Source organism: Etheostoma spectabile, chromosome 5 (assembly GCF_008692095.1).
Source record: "Etheostoma spectabile isolate EspeVRDwgs_2016 chromosome 5, UIUC_Espe_1.0, whole genome shotgun sequence".
Classification (NCBI taxonomy): domain Eukaryota; kingdom Metazoa; phylum Chordata; class Actinopteri; order Perciformes; family Percidae; genus Etheostoma; species Etheostoma spectabile.
Genome location: NC_045737.1, coordinates 2,171,922 through 2,189,558, shown reverse-complemented (window position 1 = coordinate 2,189,558; position 17,637 = coordinate 2,171,922). Strand labels below are relative to the sequence as shown.

At 40.7% G+C, this 17,637-nt stretch overlaps 1 protein-coding gene across 2 annotated transcripts in view; it reads left to right on the top strand.

Moving 5' to 3' along the window:
• The window catches only part of unc5db (unc-5 netrin receptor Db), a 265,211-nt gene that overhangs the window by 159,853 nt on the left and 87,721 nt on the right, over positions 1–17,637 (top strand). The window contains exons 6-9 of one of the 2 annotated variants that reach the window (XM_032515155.1): positions 4,484–4,648; positions 6,736–6,768; positions 9,682–9,867; positions 12,978–13,340. In XM_032515155.1, the coding sequence (XP_032371046.1) occupies positions 4,484–4,648; positions 6,736–6,768; positions 9,682–9,867; positions 12,978–13,340 (747 nt within the window). The remainder of the gene's footprint in view (positions 1–4,483; positions 4,649–6,735; positions 6,769–9,681; positions 9,868–12,977; positions 13,341–17,637) is intronic. The other variant, XM_032515156.1, reaches the window with a different exon arrangement.

The following is a 17,637-nucleotide window of genomic DNA, read 5'->3' as shown; positions in this document are numbered from 1 at the left end:
ATAAACTCACCAGCAACTGCGGTCAAACTCTGCAGCACTCAGCATTATCTCTGCAATATATAAACACATAATTTGCATTTCAAGTAGCTGAGAAGAAACCCCAATCAAATGTGAAGTGTGGGTAGGGCCTTTGGTACATCACGAGGCTGTATTATGGGCGTAACAACAGCTGCCAAAAAATCTTCAGGCGCCATATGGACTCCCAATGTTTGTTAAGCTAAGCATGATGAGCTTTTCCTTGATCAAATGACAGAGCACGGGGGAGGAAGTACAGCAATTAGCATGCAACAGGCTGTCTTGGTTTCCTAGCTTTGTATCAAATCCCATTATATAAACAGGCCCAGGGGTTATTGCGGAGAAAATGACCAAACAGGAAATATCTACATGTTTAATGTGTGCAAAAAAGCACCAATATGAAAGTTAAGACAGAGTCTGCAGTTATTATTGAAAATTTGGACATAAATATCTTTATCACAAAGAACATTTTAGGAAATACCAGGTTCCAGTTTGGGTCCGGGAGGCAGACACCGTCTCCACATTTAAGAGTAGGCTTAAGACTTTCCTTTTTGATAAAGCTTATAGTTAGGGCATAGAATCGAATATTGTTAGGGAGTAGTAGTTAGTCACATAGTTTTCAAATTTATCTATCATATAATATAACTAAAGGGAGACTTGGCATACAGCCCGATCCGGTTGGGGAGAGTTCTAGCCCGACCGGGCTGGAGCTCTCTTTACCTTGTCTCTCTTGGTTTTGTTGTAATAATAGTTTTAGACAGCTTGGGACTTATTTTGATACACTAGTTAGGGCATAGAATCGAATATTGTTAGGGAGTAGTAGTTAGTCACATAGTTTTCAGATTTATCTATCATATAATCAAGAATATAATAGAACTAAAGGGAGACTTGGCATACAGCCCGATCCGGTTGGGGAGAGTTCTAGCCCGGCCGGGCTGGAGCTCTCTTTACCTCGTCTCTCTTGGTTTTGTTGTAATAGTTTTAGACAGCTGGGGACTTATTTTGATACACTGAGCTCCTCTCTCCTCTATCTTTCCATCTTTTCATTTATGTGCATCCATGTCCCAGAAATGCTTGTTACTAACCTAGCTCTGGGGAGTCATTCCCCGGAGTCCTTATGTTCTTTTTTCCCCAGCATGTTCCCTTGGATCAGAGAGGCTCCGAAATCAGGGTAGCAGCTGTCGCCATGGTCCCGCTACACGTTCTGTGATGCCATATTCAACTGCTACACTGCAGTGCCCTGCTACGTCCTGCTACGTCCTGCTACGTCCTGCTACGTCCTGCTGTGCCTTGTAATGCCGCACAGCGTCCTGCTATGCCATGAACTACTACAAAGAACTGCTACAAACTACTCTTGACACTCTTCATTCTAACCCCAACCGGCCCGTCAGACACCGCCTACCAAGAGCCTGGGTCTGACCGAGGTTTCTGCCTAAAAGGAAGTTTTTCCTGTCGCCACTGTCGCACTGTTGCTTGCTCTGGAGGAGACTACTAGAACTGTTGGGTCCTTGTAAACTCTGGAGTGTGGTCTATCTGTAAAGTGTCTTGAGATAACTCTTGTTATGAATTGATACTATAAATTGAATTGAATTGAATTGAATTGAAATGCCCTTATAAAATACCCTTATATGCTTTCTTTTCAAAAGCAAAATACAGGAAGATGAACCTCATGTCTGTGTCAGGATGTGTTTAAAGTGATGGTTTGAAGTGATTTCACCCTAGGGTCCTTTGCATCATGACCTCGAGCCAAACCACCCCCCAGAAGCTTTTTTCACCTGGGTCGAACATTGGGCAAGTTAGCGTTATCAGATGAATAGCTTCGTGCAGGTGCTGATAGAACCAATTGTTTATCTCACAAATGACCCCACTAACAGTAGGTTATGTACTCATAAAACAATAGCTTTAAAAGTTTGTAAAACTTGCCTGCTGGCTTCTGCTGTCTGATGCCACTGCTAGCAGCAGAAAGACAAGTGGTTAGGGACGTCTACAAATTACAAAATTGAAAAGAGATACAACAAAACAAAACAGAACAAAAATATTAATTAATTTAATGATTAAATAAGGTAGTGTCTCCAAACTTACCTCAATTATAACGTATCTCCTGCTATTTGTACTACAGCACTTACTTAAAAAAAAAAAAAAGTTAAATTAATAAATATTTTTGTTTTATCTCTTTTCTGTGTTGTAGTTTTAGACGTCCCTAAGCACTCGCTTACTGCCTGTAGCGGTAGCAGCAGAGAGCAGAAGCTAGAAAGCAAGTGTTATTTAAATAAACTCCTGGTGTACTTACAAACTTTCCAATCCATCATTTTAATTCAATTCAATTCAATTTTATTTATAGTATCAATTCATAACAAGAGTTATCTCAAGACACTTTACAGATAGAGTAGGTCTAGACCACACTCCAGAATTTACAAGGACCCAACAGTTCTAGTAGTCTCCTCCAGAGCAAGCAACAGTGCGACAGTGGCCAGGAAAAACTTCCTTTTAGGAAGAAACCTCGGACAGACCCATGCCCTTGGCAGGCGGCGTCTGACGGGCCGGTTGGGGTTAGTGAAAATAACAAAAACAGAAAAAATAGTAGTTTTTAGCAGTTCTTTGTAGTAGTTCATGGCATAGCAGGGCACTGTGCGGCATTACAAGGCACAGCAGGATGTAGCTGGGAACCGCAGAGTGTAGCAGATGAACATGGCACCGCAGAACGTGTAGCGGGACCATGGCAACAGCTGCTACCATGATTTTGGAGCATCCCTGATCCGGGGGAACATGGTGGGGAAAAAAGAACATAAGGACTCCGGGGAATGACTCCCCAGAGCTAGGTTAGTAACACGCATTTCTGGGACATGGATGCACATAAATGAAAAGATAGGAAGATAGAGGAGAGAGGAACTCAGTGTGTCAAAGGAAGTCCCCAGCTGTCTAAAACTATTACAGCAAAACCAAGAGAGACAGGGTAAAGAGAGGAGCCTGGTCGGGCTAGAACTCTCCCCAACCGGATCGGGCTGTATGCCAAGTCTCCCTTTAGTTTTATTATATGCTTGATTATATGATAGATAAATCTGACAACTATGACAAGAAGCAGGTGGGCCGGGTTAGGCGGACGCTGCGACTCCTCACTCCCTAACAATATTCAATTCTATGCCCTAACTAATAGCTTTATCAAAGCATAACAAAGAGAGACAGGGTAAAGAGAGAGGCCTGGTCCGGCTAGAACTCTCCCCAACCAGATTGGGCTGTATGCCAAGTCTCCCTTTAGTTTATTATATGCTTGATTATATGATAGATAAATCAGACAACTATGACGAGAAGCAGGTGGGCCGGGTTAGGCGGACGCTGCGACTCCTCACTCCATAACAATATTCAATTTTATGCCCTAACAATAAGCTTTATCAAAGAGGAAAGTCTTAAGCCTACTCTTAAATATGGAGACGGTGTCTGCCTCCTGAACCCCAACTGGAACCTGGTTCCACAGGAGAGAAGCCTGTTAACTGAACGCTCTGGCTCCCGTTCTACTTTTAGAGACTTGAGGAACCACAAGTAACCCTGCACTCTGGGAGCGTAGTGCTCTTGTAGGGTTGTAAGGTACTATGAGCTCTTTAAGATAAGATGGTGCCTGACCATGAAGAGCTTTGTAGGTGAGAAGAAGGATTTTAAATTCTATTCTGGATCTTACAGGAAGCCAATGCAGAGAAGCTAAAACAGGAGAGATGTGGTCTCTTTTCCTGGTTCCTGTCAGAACACGTGTTACAGCATTCTGGATCAGCTGTAGAGTCTTTATGGATTTTTCCGAGCAGCCTGATAACAAAGAATTGCAGTAATTCAGCCTAGAAGTAACAAATGCATGGACTAGTTTTTCTGCATCATTTTTAGACAGGATATTCCTGATTTTTGAAACATTACGTAGGTGAAAAAAGGCAATCCTTGAAATTTGCTTTATGTGGGAATTAAAGGACATGTCTTGATCAAAGATAACTCCAAGATTCCTCACAGTGGTGCTGGAGGCCAGGGTAATGCCATCCAGAGTAACTATCTCTTTGGATAGTGCGTCACGATGGTGCTTGGGCCCCAGAACAATAACTTCCGTTTTATCTGAGTTTAACATTAGAAAATTACAGGTCATCCAGGTTTTAATATCCTGAAGGCACATTTGAAGTTTAGCTAACTGATTAGTTTCATCCGGCTTGATCGATAGATATAATTGAGTATCATCTGCATAACAATGAAAGTTATTTTCATTATGAAAGAGATTTTAGGAGTACATAACCTATTTGTACTACTGTAGAAGTTTGGTATCAATTCGGGCATAGTTATCAACATTTTTGAGTATTCCTCTTAAGATACCTTATATCTATGTTAATTAAGCTGTGATGATTTTGCATGCCCCCTTAATTTATTTAATTTTTGGTATCTGCAGACACATACTGTATATCTGTTAATATCTTTGTCCCCATTTGCCCTTATATTGCAGTTGATGGAAGCTGGGATGAATGGAGCGAATGGACCCTATGCAGCAGCCAGTGCGAGAAGCAGCGGAGTAGGGAATGTAACTCCCCAGCACCCAGACACCGCGGCAAGATGTGCGAAGGGACCGGCGAGGCCACTGAGAACTGCACAGATGGACTGTGTACCCAAAGTAAGGCCTTTCACCCTGCTGGGCAAAATCATCATCCTCATCATTATTGTAATCACCTTCCTATCATTATCACCATCATGTTTACACTCACAGTAACATGGCAAATCATCACAAGCAGGTTTGAACAGGAGGTGTGTGTTGAAAAGAAATCCCACTCTGGATTGACACATGTCCCCCAACCGGCACCGTCAGACACCGTCTACCAAGAGCCTGGGTCTCTCCAAGGTTTCTCCCTAAAAGGAAGTTTTTCCTTGCCACTGTCGCACTAAATGCTTGCTCTTGGGGAATTACTGGAATTGTTTGGTCTTTGTAAAGTATAGTGTGTTCTAGACCTACTCTATCTGTAAAGTGTCGTGAGATAACTCTTGTTATGATTTTATACTATAAATTAGAATGAATTGAATTGAATGTCCAGTGCCTGTTAATGTCACCGCTCTTTCTCCTGTGTGCTGCTCACTTGACATATTGAATGTTATGCAGAATCTGCCACAGGGGAAGAAGTGCAGACATTAGCTCTTGAATGATGCGTGACGTTTGGAATGAAATTGCATTGCTTGAGCCATGCACATGCAATGACTTAAAAAGTTGAAATCTTTACTCACTAGTGTGAACACTAGTATGAATAATGAGTACACTATAGGCTGAACGATTAGTCTCAAGATGGAAATCTTCAAATAACAAGGGGCACAATTTTGTTTGTAACGTACCTTAATGTCTAAATAAGTTGTAGAGCCACCAATGCTAGCAAATGCATGTAAATGACCGTGTTAGATAGTGAACAGTTTTCAAATCCGCCATTTTATTTAAATTTTAAAGCACAACATCTATTTTATAGGTTTACATTTATCACCTAAAGTCTTTGAATCTGTGAAGTAGCTTTTCCTGTCAATGAGACTAACGTTAGCTTAGCTTTAGTGTAGTGATGACAACAGTTTGGGTCAGATATGGTAACATTTTAAGATGTGATTTAGCAGTAGTTTTATATATATATATATATATATATATATATATATATATATATATATATGAAATGGTCACATTGTTTTTAATTTATTGATGTGTGTACATGGACATGTTTATTTAATTTTTTTCTGTGCCGGGCACAATGGGGGAGGCAACAACAGGTAAATTAAAAGCCACATGTCAGGTGAATGCGTGACAACAACGGGACGGTTAGGTTTAGGACACGCCACATGCTGGGACACGATCCGCGGCCTCAGGGGGGTTGAAACAATAGGGAAATTAAACGCCACACGCAGGAGACACACGTCAACAGCAGGACGGTTGTGTTTAGGAAAAGAACAACGGAGAAATGAATCGTCACATGTGGGACACGATTACCGTTCTCCAGGGTGAAAGTCCTGCATTGTTTAACTCATCCACCACCCAAATGTATGTGTGTGTGGACAACTATGCAGCTGTTATCAATAAATATCACACCAATTTTAAATGTAATCATTATTATTTTAAATTACTTATTCATGCCTTAGGTAAATTATAGTTTTTTTAAAGGAAAAAGTTGACAAAAGTTGAAAGAAAGAACCCCAGGAGGATTTCAACAAGCATAACTGCACAAAACAGAACTCATAAAACCACATCAACTTAGTTAACTTTAAATATATTTTAGTTAACTATTTATTTATCATAGTTAGGCACATATTTATGTTTTACCATCCCCGATACAAGGAGCTTAATAAAATAATGACAATTCCCTAAAAAATGTTTCCCTAAAATGGAGGAAACATTGTTTTTATATACATTTAGAGAACGTCTAGTAAAAAAGTGTCCGACTTCATCCCTCTTAAATAAATTAACCGTGTGTTTTGGACTACTTCTTAGCTCACAAGAGTTGAGCCTTTTAGCAGTTTGCAACTCACAACCTTTATTCATGGTGATAAGAAGGCTGTAATGATGCCTGCTTGGCCATTATCAGATACTGTATATATCTTCAATGAGCACAGTCAGCAGAAAAGCTCCCCACTACTGTTGGATCTGAGACCACACTTTTTAGTCACTTCACCGTTGCTCAAACTTTAATCACCACTTTCCTCTCCTCTTTGTCTTATTCTATCTCTCTGTCTTTGCAGATCAAAAGCTGCTACATGATGTTAAGCCTCAAAGTGAGTCGTCCTCTGTGGATTTCTTTCATCTTCAACTTCCGGGCCCCACGACATATGTAATGCCCGAAATTCTGGGGGAAAGAGATGATATTTAAAGTTAGCAAAAAAAGAATGACAGTCTCTCACTACATACTGTGGAACGGAGCTCGACCGATAAAGGATTTTTAAGGCCGATACGAATATTTGGTTATTAAAAAATTTGATATGCTGATATATCGGCCGATATGCAGTATATTTAAAATGAAAAAAAAAATCCAGAAACGCAGAAACGTTACAAAACAAAAGCAGATTTTCCTAACATTAGTTATAAGTTCTCACTAAAATAATAGGATCAGAATTAGTTTTATTGTCAAAACAGAATAGAGGAATATCAAAATAAATTGAAGTTCTGATAAATAAAATGTATAAAAATACAAACATAAGATTTGAAACAAAGTCATTTGAACCAAAACACATTAATAAAAAAAATCTGTGTTGCCAACAGGGATGTTGTAGAGTGCCCTCTGGTGGACAAACTATGCAATGCCAACGCTCCTAACATGGTTGACTGTCCATTTATATCAGAATCACTTATTTGTCATTATAAATTATTCTGATGAATGAATATTTAAATGAAAAAAGGACTTTTTAACGGTCGGGCTTTACTGTGGAAAAGTCCAGTATCACCACCATTTAATTCACTTTGACCTGAGCAACTTCTGTTTTAACCCAGCAAGGGCTCACTAATTCAATTCAATTCAATTCAATTCAATTCAATTTTATTTATAGTATCAATTCATAACAAGAGTTATCTCAAGACACTATACAGATAGACCACACTCCAGAATTTACAAGGACCCAACAGTTCTAGTAGTCTCCTCCAGAGCAAGCAACAGTGCGACAGTGGCGAGGAAAAACTTCCTTTTAGGCAGAAACCTCGGTCAGACCCAGGCTCTTGGTAGGCGGTGTCTGACGGGCCGGTTGGGGTTAGAATGAAGAGTGGCAATAACAAAAATAGAAATAATTAGTTGTTTGTAGCAGTTCTTTGTAGTAGTTCATGGCATAGCAGGACGCTGTGCGGCATTACTAAGCAGTGCCTGACTTTTATGGACAAGCGTGACATCACAGCTGTGCTTTTACTTTGAGTCAGGAGATATATTGGTTGTGACATGTGAACATGTGCTATGTTGTGGAGGATTAATGGGTTGCAATCATTGCAAACGAGCTCATTTCAGCAAATTACGGCCTTTCAATCACTTGCTGGAGTATGCTTGGCTAAGTGATTGTCAGGTGTTAGTGTGAGTGCTTTCATTAACCTGCCACATTAGTGTAAATGTTGTTCCTCCTGCTTTCTTCGCAGGCTTTAAGGAAAGCTTGAATGATTTAATGGGGAGTGCATTAAGCTGGTATCTGGCAAGTGATCACCCTGGCAGAAATACTCTAAATTAATTTTCCTCTGATTGGTCTTTGCAACAACTGGTGACCACCGACTACACCATGGTCTCCAACTGTCTGCACTGTGGGATATCTATCATAGCCATTGGATATACACCAATGCGTCTAAAAGCAGTTAGGCTAATCACCCTCCATGTTAGCAGCTTGAATGCGATATGTAACAGTTTAGAATAATGGTGCATAATGTAGCATAGAGAGATAAGACAGATGGTCTGCTTCATCTTACCACTTTCCATTCTTCTTGTTTCATTTCCATCCTGGGGCCAGAGTAACACATTGTAACTCTTGCCTCTGTTTGACCTTGAATGTCTACATAATAACAGTAATGTCTCCACTGCTTTTCTTCCATCTCCTCCTCAGTGTTTCTGTGTCTTTATTAAAACAACAAAAACAATGCACTTTTATGTGAAACACTTGACAAAGCCTTTTCTCTTTTCTGACAATGCAGCCCTACTCACATTGAAAAAAGCAAAGAGTATGTTATTAGAGAAATCTCAGAAGAACATATTTACATTCCGTAAATTCAACCTTTCCCTGTTCCCCAGTTAATGCAAACTTAAAACTTCCGCCATGTTTACCTGCTGGCTTGATACATTTAGCATGATGTATGTATATTTAGACAGCACTTATTCCATCAGAATTGCAATAGTCATGTCAGCTGTTTCATTTTGTTACCATGAATGAAACGCAACATTTTCACATTTAATGGCTTGCAGCCTTCCCTCTTTAGGCAAGCTTCTGATGTGAGAAAACACCAGGAAGTGTTGAGTTTTAATGACGATGGCTGAAAAGTGAAGATCCGCCGAATTAGCATTGCACATCTTACAACATTGTTGTTGTCACGGACAGGTTTGAATTAACCAGTGATTATTTCACACCTTGTCAAAACCTTGCACCAAGAGTACCCAAATTGGAACTCGTCCATCAACAGTTTGGTCTGAGTTTTTGGTTTGTTATGTTAGTAGTAGCTAATGAAGCATGGAATTGCTAATGTAAAGCAGAGGTGAGGAGCGTGATGTCTGGAAAGATCACATCCCCAGATCTTTTTCATTTGGTGTCTTAGCTGACACTATGGCAATTTACAGATTTTGCTAAGCTCCCCCCGGAGCCACAAAAACTTAATATTTCATATGCACAGATGCACTACCCATCAGTAAACAGACTTTGTTCTGTTCGGTGTAGTTCCCCTTTATCATTGTTCAGTGAGGACAACAAAGACCAATTGACTGGAATTAAGTATGCAGGATCAATTGTATTGAATTGATGGGGGGGAAATGGACATTATACAAAATTTGACCATGTAAACTGTTGATAGACAAGAAAAGGTTTCCTTTAACCGGCCTTTATTAGCAACGGTCCTTTGTTGGTTTGTGCTGGCTACACACCCGGATATTCTTTGAGACGGCCATTATTTCAATACTGTTTTATATAAGAATTTATAGTAGCTCAGCCTTTTTTCATATGTTTTGTGTGCTTCAGGTATGGACAGCTCCAATGATGTAGCCCTGTACTCTGGCCTGGGAACCGGAATCATTGCTGTGGCAATCCTTGTAATAGCAATCATGCTGTACAGGAAGAACCACAGTGAGTACGGTGTGGATGTCATTGACTCCTCTGCGCTCACTGGGGGTTTACAGTCTTTCAACTTCAAGACCACCAGACAAGGTAAGAGAGAGTGCTATCAACTCCACGCTGACATGCGCCGACAACCACAAGGCCAAAAGGCACCATCTTCAAAGGCCTCTGTGACAGGGCCACCCTGCTGATTGATGGCATTTGTTTGCATCTAGCTGCGTGGCATGCAGCCTCCCTATCTGCTTAGGATTTATACTTCTATAATCAGTGAAAGGACCCGTCCCTCTATTTTGACAGACCTGCTTCTCTGTTATTGTGAAGCAGGAGATAATCAATCTGATGGAGAGTGCTCCAGCCCCTCTCCGTGGACCACACATTTGACTGTCAGGCAACCAATCTCCTCCATCGGATTACACTGGTCTAAACCACTGATGGATAAATGTGAGCTGAATGGATCAGTGAACATCAATTCAATTTTTGTTGTGCACAGCAATAACTTCTGTTGGTTATGTGACTGTAGCTGTCCCGTCCAGCCTCACTACAGGCATTCATATCACTTTTACTGACTTTTCTGGGTTAGCACAAGTGATAGCAATCACCACGGTGATCCATTCTTGCCTCAGTGACAGCACTATGAGAAGCCCTGCTGGAGCCCTTACTGTGCCCCTCAAGGCCTGGGAGTTGGTCAAGCCCCAACCCTCGTCATGCCATTGGAAGGGTGTGAGAAAATCATGGGGCTGTTAGAAGCTGGGTCTACATTCAGCAGGTCATCAATCCTATTTAAATAGGCCAGCTTTCACTGCAGCCTGCCTGCTGTGCCCTCCACTGGCCACAATCACTCTTTTCTGTTTTCCTCTCTATCAGTCTGGCCGGGGTTCCACATAAAATGTAGTACACTTCTTCAGCCCCAGGTTTGCTTTGAAGAAAGTTGTTGCTGCATTTTACATTAACCTACTTCTGCCGTGATTGCGTTGTTAACATGCAACAAATCTTTTTATAAACAAAGCAAGAAATTAGATAATTCCTCTAGGAAGGAAACACTTTTAAACCCAAAAATGAAAGTGTGTTTAATTGTGAATCAGTAGCTTTTTTATGCCTTAAAATCACAAGAAGAAAAAAAATCTTAAATACTTAAAGGAGTTCTTAAATGCATTCGGATGACTCTCTGCTGCTGGAGCGGCTGTAAGGCAGAGTACCTAATGAGTCTTTGGACCTGACCCTTACTTCTCCTTCTGAGTGATTTTTAATAAGAGGCCCAATTCCAAACCTATCCCTCAAGGTATTACAACCTGAGGTACATTTCATTAGTTTCTCTCATCTCACCATTGCCATTCCATTTTCGCTGGCGCCATTCTTAAAGATGCACACTCAAGCGGTAATCAGATCATTCTCCACTCAACCGGAGGGGAGAAAATTTACCTGTGATTGAATGTCAGTTGCGGAAGGGTAATGCCCACTTGGCTTAAGCTCTGACCATGAGCTGAAATTTATGTTGAACGTAGGTTTGCTGTCGCTATTAACTGTTTGAAAATTAAAAACAAATACTTTCATTTTTTTAAAGAACATTATTCTTTTAGTAGTCTATATCCGTGAAGTTCCAGTTCTGGGATTGCTCCGGAGTAAACCAGAGCATGTTTTTCTCCCATCCCATAATGCTATGTGGAGGAGCCAGACCCTCCTCTGCTCCACATCGTGTGTATCGTCTGACAAATATCCTTTTAGCAACTATCTGAACATTTTATTCCATATTGTATCTTCCTATTGTTTTTATAATTTGTAATGCAGATGCAATCATGCAACATGAGCATTAACACTTGCAACAGTATTAATACTAAATACATACCATATATATTGTGTATACTAAAACGAAAGTTATATACAGCACCTACTGTTAGGTCTGAAATGATTAATAGATTAATGGATTTGGTTATCAACAACAAATGATTGACAAATATTTAGATAATCGACTATGCATTTAAATAATTTGTCAAGTAAAAAGGGCATACTTATCTCTGTTTGATATCATTGTAAAGTGAATATGTTTGGGAAACTGAAGTAAAATGAGTAACCGTTTTAATGATTAATTAATTATTCAAGAAAATATTCAACATATAAATTGGTAATGATTAGGTATGATTATTTGCAGCCCTATTCGCTGTAATTTAATTTGAATAGGAGTGCAGTTACTATATATTGAAAAACATTCTTGTCATATTCCATATTGTGAAGTGTCAAAAATTCAGTTGTAAAGACAAAAACAACAGTAAAAGAAGAGTTTTTGAAGAACAAGCAAAATAACACATCCCGAAATGCTCATTACAAGTCATGCCCCCGGTAATTAACGATTTCCCTAAAAATAAAACAACATTAGCCTCCCGCTATGTACCCCTCAACAGGCAACAGCTGGGCAGCAAGGACTCGATGACTTCACTGTTATCTTGGCACGTCTTGTCCAGGGGCACTGCACATCTGAGTGTGCCAGATCGATGCTGCATGCTCCTTGCTCTGTTTGGCAGCGTCGTCACATCTAATGGCCACAGATTTAGACCCCCCTCCACAGGCTGTTGGGTCCAAACTGGCTCCTCTCATTTACAGAGCAGTCACCTACACCCCTCCTGGCCCTCCCTTCTGTCCTTCAGGAAGACAACTCATTGTCCAGAGGAGCTGACTCTAGCAGATGGATGATAGAGATCAAGCTGTGTGTGTGCTTGGTAATTAAATCTAACGCTCTGACCATGGCTCTAAGCCCTGGACCTTCTGTCCAGGTTGTGCGCCCTTCTGATGCAGTGGTTGCCTGCCCGGACATGTTGCATTAATTGGAGCTTCACTGGTCAGCTGCAAGAAAACCAAATATGTGGCTCTTAAACCTTAAAGTAGATTAAGGATATCCAGGAATTTGTATTATTTCTTGTGATTAAAGGGGAGATTAATCTCAAGAATGCTGTCTGCGTTTTGTAAAACAGTAATTTACTGTATTAAAGTAGTTCCCTACATTCAGAAATTCAGAATTTAGATTCAGAAATACTTTATTAATCACCGAAGGGAAACTCTGTGTCACAGTAGCACCAGTACGGAGCACTGCAACAGGCAGCTTGCACTTAGCGCATGCGCACACTTCCAATAATATGACATAATGTGAGTTCCATGTGAACAGGGCTTTAATTTGACTGTGTGGCTGTGCTATCTCTCCATCTCTGTAGGCAACCCCCTGCTTCTCAACTCCTCAATGCAGCCTGACTTAACTGTGGGACAGACATACAGCACACCCGTCTGCTTCCAGGACAGCACAGACAAAGAGCTATTTGACCCCCTGCCAGACATCAAGGTCAAAGTTCAGAGCTCCTTTATGGTTTCACTAGGTGTGGCCGAGCGGGCAGAGTTCCACGCCAATACCTCCGCCGAGACCTTCCCGCGGGATATGAGCTGGGTCTACAGCAACACCGCGGATAGACCTAAGCAGGGCCTGCTCACCCTCAATGGGCCCTTCAGCACTGGAAAAGAGCAGCTGAGGATTAACAGCGTGATCGGCCACCCTGGAGGACGCCTGGTGGTGCCAAACACCGGTGAGTTTCACAGGAAGTAGATAAAAGAACAGATTGGGTCTGTTTAGTAGCAACAGCACTGCCTCTATTTGTTTTGTTAATAATTAAATATGCTTTCCCACTATGCTCTTGGTTTCCAAAATGAGAGACTGCAATAACTGCTCATTGTATAGAAGTCATCATAAGCTAGCGCTGTTTAGTATAAGGTGCAGCCTTCCCAAAGTATCTTGCAACACAACAGACATTTAACATTTAACACCATTTCATTTTTTGTTTAACAATCTGCTATGTGTGCATCAAGGTAGTCTTTCTTTATGTTTTGTCCAACTATTCTCAGCTCTAGAAGGTACACCAGAGGCGTCGTTAGGCCTGGGCGTCCCCAGCTACAGCCCCAAATATTTTATGAATAAACCCCGAAACTCGCTTTCTCTTTCTCTTTTTTTTCATTTTTACTTTTTTTTTTAATTTTTTTTTTACAGAAATTAGTATAATAGAATTTTTAAAAAAGCCAACGAATGGCACATGCAAACAAATAAAACAAGTATTTTCCAAAGTTCTCGCAGTTGGGGATTGGCGACACAGATGGTGAGGTGGTGAACTGATGTCAGACTGCAGAAAGTAAATGTGGGAATGATGATTACTCTTAATATTTTCAAGTATTGATGCCTCACACATTTTTTCTCTCCATATTATCCACGTTAACATATCAAGATAAATCCAGCAGTGTTATTTGCGCTTATACTGAGTGATAATAGTTCCATACACACCGGAGGAGATGGCCACGCTCCAAGGAAGATATGATAGCATCAAATACCCTACCAATAGATAACGGCAGCTCACAGTGTAAATAACTAAATGTCTGTCTTTAATACTGTGCATATATAATGAAATGTCAAAGTCTAAAAATACAGCCGTTAAGATCTCGCACAATCGTTGCACTGAATGTCCTGTCCTACTATTAATACTGTTGGTGACAAAACCTGCATGAAGAAAATTGTGTTTGCCTTTTACACTTTTGTCTTCAAATTGTATTTCTGGGTGGGGAATATAGTTGATGCTGTGTTTTTGGCAAGGTGTTAAGAATCACAAATTGTTGTGAACAAAAATACTGTGTGCTGCATGATGGCACTGCTGGCTCTGCAGGAGGACTAACCCCAAATGGAAGAATCAGGAGAGAAAGGGACTTCAGGGAGTAGGGCTGCACAATTAATCGAATTTTAATCGCGATCACGATTTTGACTTCCCACGATCAAATTTGCGTGATCGAGCGATTATTTTTTTTAAAGCGTCATTTCATAGAACGCTCCGTTTTTTTTTGCATAGCCCATCTACCGCTACTACCGTCTGATCATGAGCCAATCAGTTGTTCCTGCACCGGGCAGCTTAGTTTCTAGTCACAGAGGACAGAGTAACGGGAGGAAAATTCAACAGATAGCAGTTGGTTATACGTCGGTCTCAAGGTTTACCTGTTTACCAGTTTACCAGTAAACGCAACATTTTGTCCCGTCTGTTGTTATTCAGACAAAAGCGGGGACCAGTGCTAGTTGGTGCTAGCGTCTGTTAGCTTTTAGCTCCTCTAGGATGCACTGGTGCTAATGTCCTCGCATCCGCTGCAATGTTTTTATATGGATATGGTTTAATTTTGCGTTACATGACCCATTTCTTCCGTAAAGCCGTGCCTGTGTTGGATCTTTCTACTCTCTCTCGTCTACTCTCCACGCAGTCCGGCCGCACAGTGCTGGTCCACACTTCTGACATTTGTCTACAGTTTTTAGTTTTTTAATTTTTTAACACAGCTGTATATTGTTAAATATGAGGGGCAAACCTGTATTTGTACCATTGTTTCCGCTGGTAACTCTGCTATCGCGGCCGCCACGGCGAAGAACACAGAAGAAGTTATTGAATGCAACTAACTTCAGTTGGTAGAGTAATAGCATGTGAGACGGAGGCTGCTGAACTTGGACCTGGACCTGGGCCAGAGATACGACCCATGGCCAGAATATCATTGTTTATAAAAATGCAGCGCAGTGACGATACAGCCGTCTCTCTGTGAGTAGCGTCCATCACACGGCCTCTCGCAGTTATAAATAGTCTATGTGACAATAAAATTTGTTTTGGTTAAAATCAACAAATAATCGTGAGAATAATCATGATCAAAATTTTGATCAAAATAATCGTGATTATCATTTTGGCCGTAATTGTGCAGCCCTATCAGGGACCATGATGATGACTGGCTAATATGACGATTTAAATTCCCTAAAGCGGTGCTCCTAGATCTATGTATTGAATTGTATCCAGTAGAGAGTAGCAACGTGCCGGAATCATGCCATCACGGTCCAAATACAGGCCCTTGCAACTCTGTTTACAGCTAAGTGTTTATATAAATATAAATATTATAATCTTTATATAAATATTATAATCTTCAACTTTATCACTAAGACTTGTTTGGATATAATAGTGCCTGTATAGTCAGGCATGCTTTTTTCTACGCCAGTTGTCATGATTCAGTATGATTCCGTGTCACAAAAGAACAACTGCAAGGGTCATTAACATACATATTAGCATTCACGAGGTGCTTTGCATTGACTATTTATGGTAAAAAATGCTTGTGTACAGGGCGGGATGAGAGACTGATTCATATATGCACACTTGTAGAGATTTTGTGATCTATTGAAGGAACATAGCTTACAGATGTACGTGCGCATGGTTTTATAAATCAGAATTTTTTTTTCTCGTACGCCATTTTTGGCTTTTGGTAGTACGTATACTTTTAGTAATAAATGCAAAAGGTAATAAATGCACATTTAAGGAGGTCAAAAGATGTAAAAAAAGTGCTGACTCAGATACGATTAGAAAAGTCTACAGAAGATTAAATAGTTGAAAAGCCATACAGAATGCATTAAACCCTAACATCTACAAACTGTGCAGGTAAAATAAACATGCACTGGCTATTAACAAGCTGAGCAAGCCAATCCCCTTTTTGCATTGCATTCAGTTTATTAAAATGGGTTTGGGCTAGCCCCAAACCACCTCAGGTGCTAGAAACAACCCTGTGGTTGTCTAAAAACAGATCCAAATAAGTGGCTTCCAATGTGGGTATCAATATCAATTAAATTAAAATGCTAAATTTTTGGTTCCCTAAACCCCCCATATTAAATAAAATAAAACACAAGAACTCTTTATTTGGATTACCATGGCTATATCTCGTCTTTTGACAGACAGTTTCCCAATTATTTTGCTGGCTATATTAACTATTCTAGCAAGCCTTTTCCTCAGCTTGTAGTTTTGCATAAAGAGCAAGCCTGGCTCTGTCAAAAGGACTCTCCACACTTCCAGGATATAATTCCTGTGGGAGAAATCTTCTCTTCTCATCTCTTGTATTTGTAGTCTGATACCAGCACAATTTGAAGATGTTTAGTCCAAATTAGAATCACCCTGTAGAACCGCTGATTCTGAAGGAAAGAAGGAATGAAATAAGGAAGAAAGCAAAGGAAGGAAGAAAGGCAAAAAAGAAAAAAGGGAGTAAGGAACGAAGGATAAAAGAAAGGAAGGAAGCAAGGAAAGAAGGAAGGAAAAAAGCAAAGAAAGGAGGAAGGAAGTGAGGACAAAAGGAAAGAAGGAAGGAAGTGAGGCAAGAGAAGAAAGGAAAAAAGGAATTGAAAAAGAAAGAAAGGAATGAAGCAAAGGAAGGAGGGAAAGGAGGATGCAAGTGAGGAAAGAAAGGAGGAAGGAAGGATAAAAGGAAGGAAGCAAGGAAGGATGGCAGGAAGGGAGGATGGAAGGAAAGAAGAAAAAAAGTGAGGAAAGAAAGAAGGGGCGAAGGAGAAATGAACGTAGGAAGGAAGAAAAGAAACCAATTCTCCAATCAATTTCCCACTCTAATGTGTCTTCACTCGCAAACAAGAACCCAAGGTCTCTTACTTAGGGTAAGGACTCATTTCCTACCTGGAGTAGGCACTCCGTCGTTTTCCTGCTGTTAACCATGGCCTCAGATTTAGAGGTGCTGATCCTCTTCCGAACTGTTCCAGTGAGTGCTGAAGGTCACAGACTGACATCTGCAAAACACATCCCCAGCCCACCGAACTACAACCCTCCCCACCACGACTGCGCCTTGATATCCTGTCCATGAAAATCACAAACAGGATTGGTGACCAAGCGCAGCCCTGGTGGAGGCCAAACCTCACCTCAAACCAGTCCAACTTACTGCCGAGAACCTGGCCACAGCTCTCGCTTTGGGCGTGAGAAGGGACCTCCCACTGTATCTCCTGGGGGACCTAGTCATATGCCTTCTCCAGATGCACAAAACACATTAAGACCG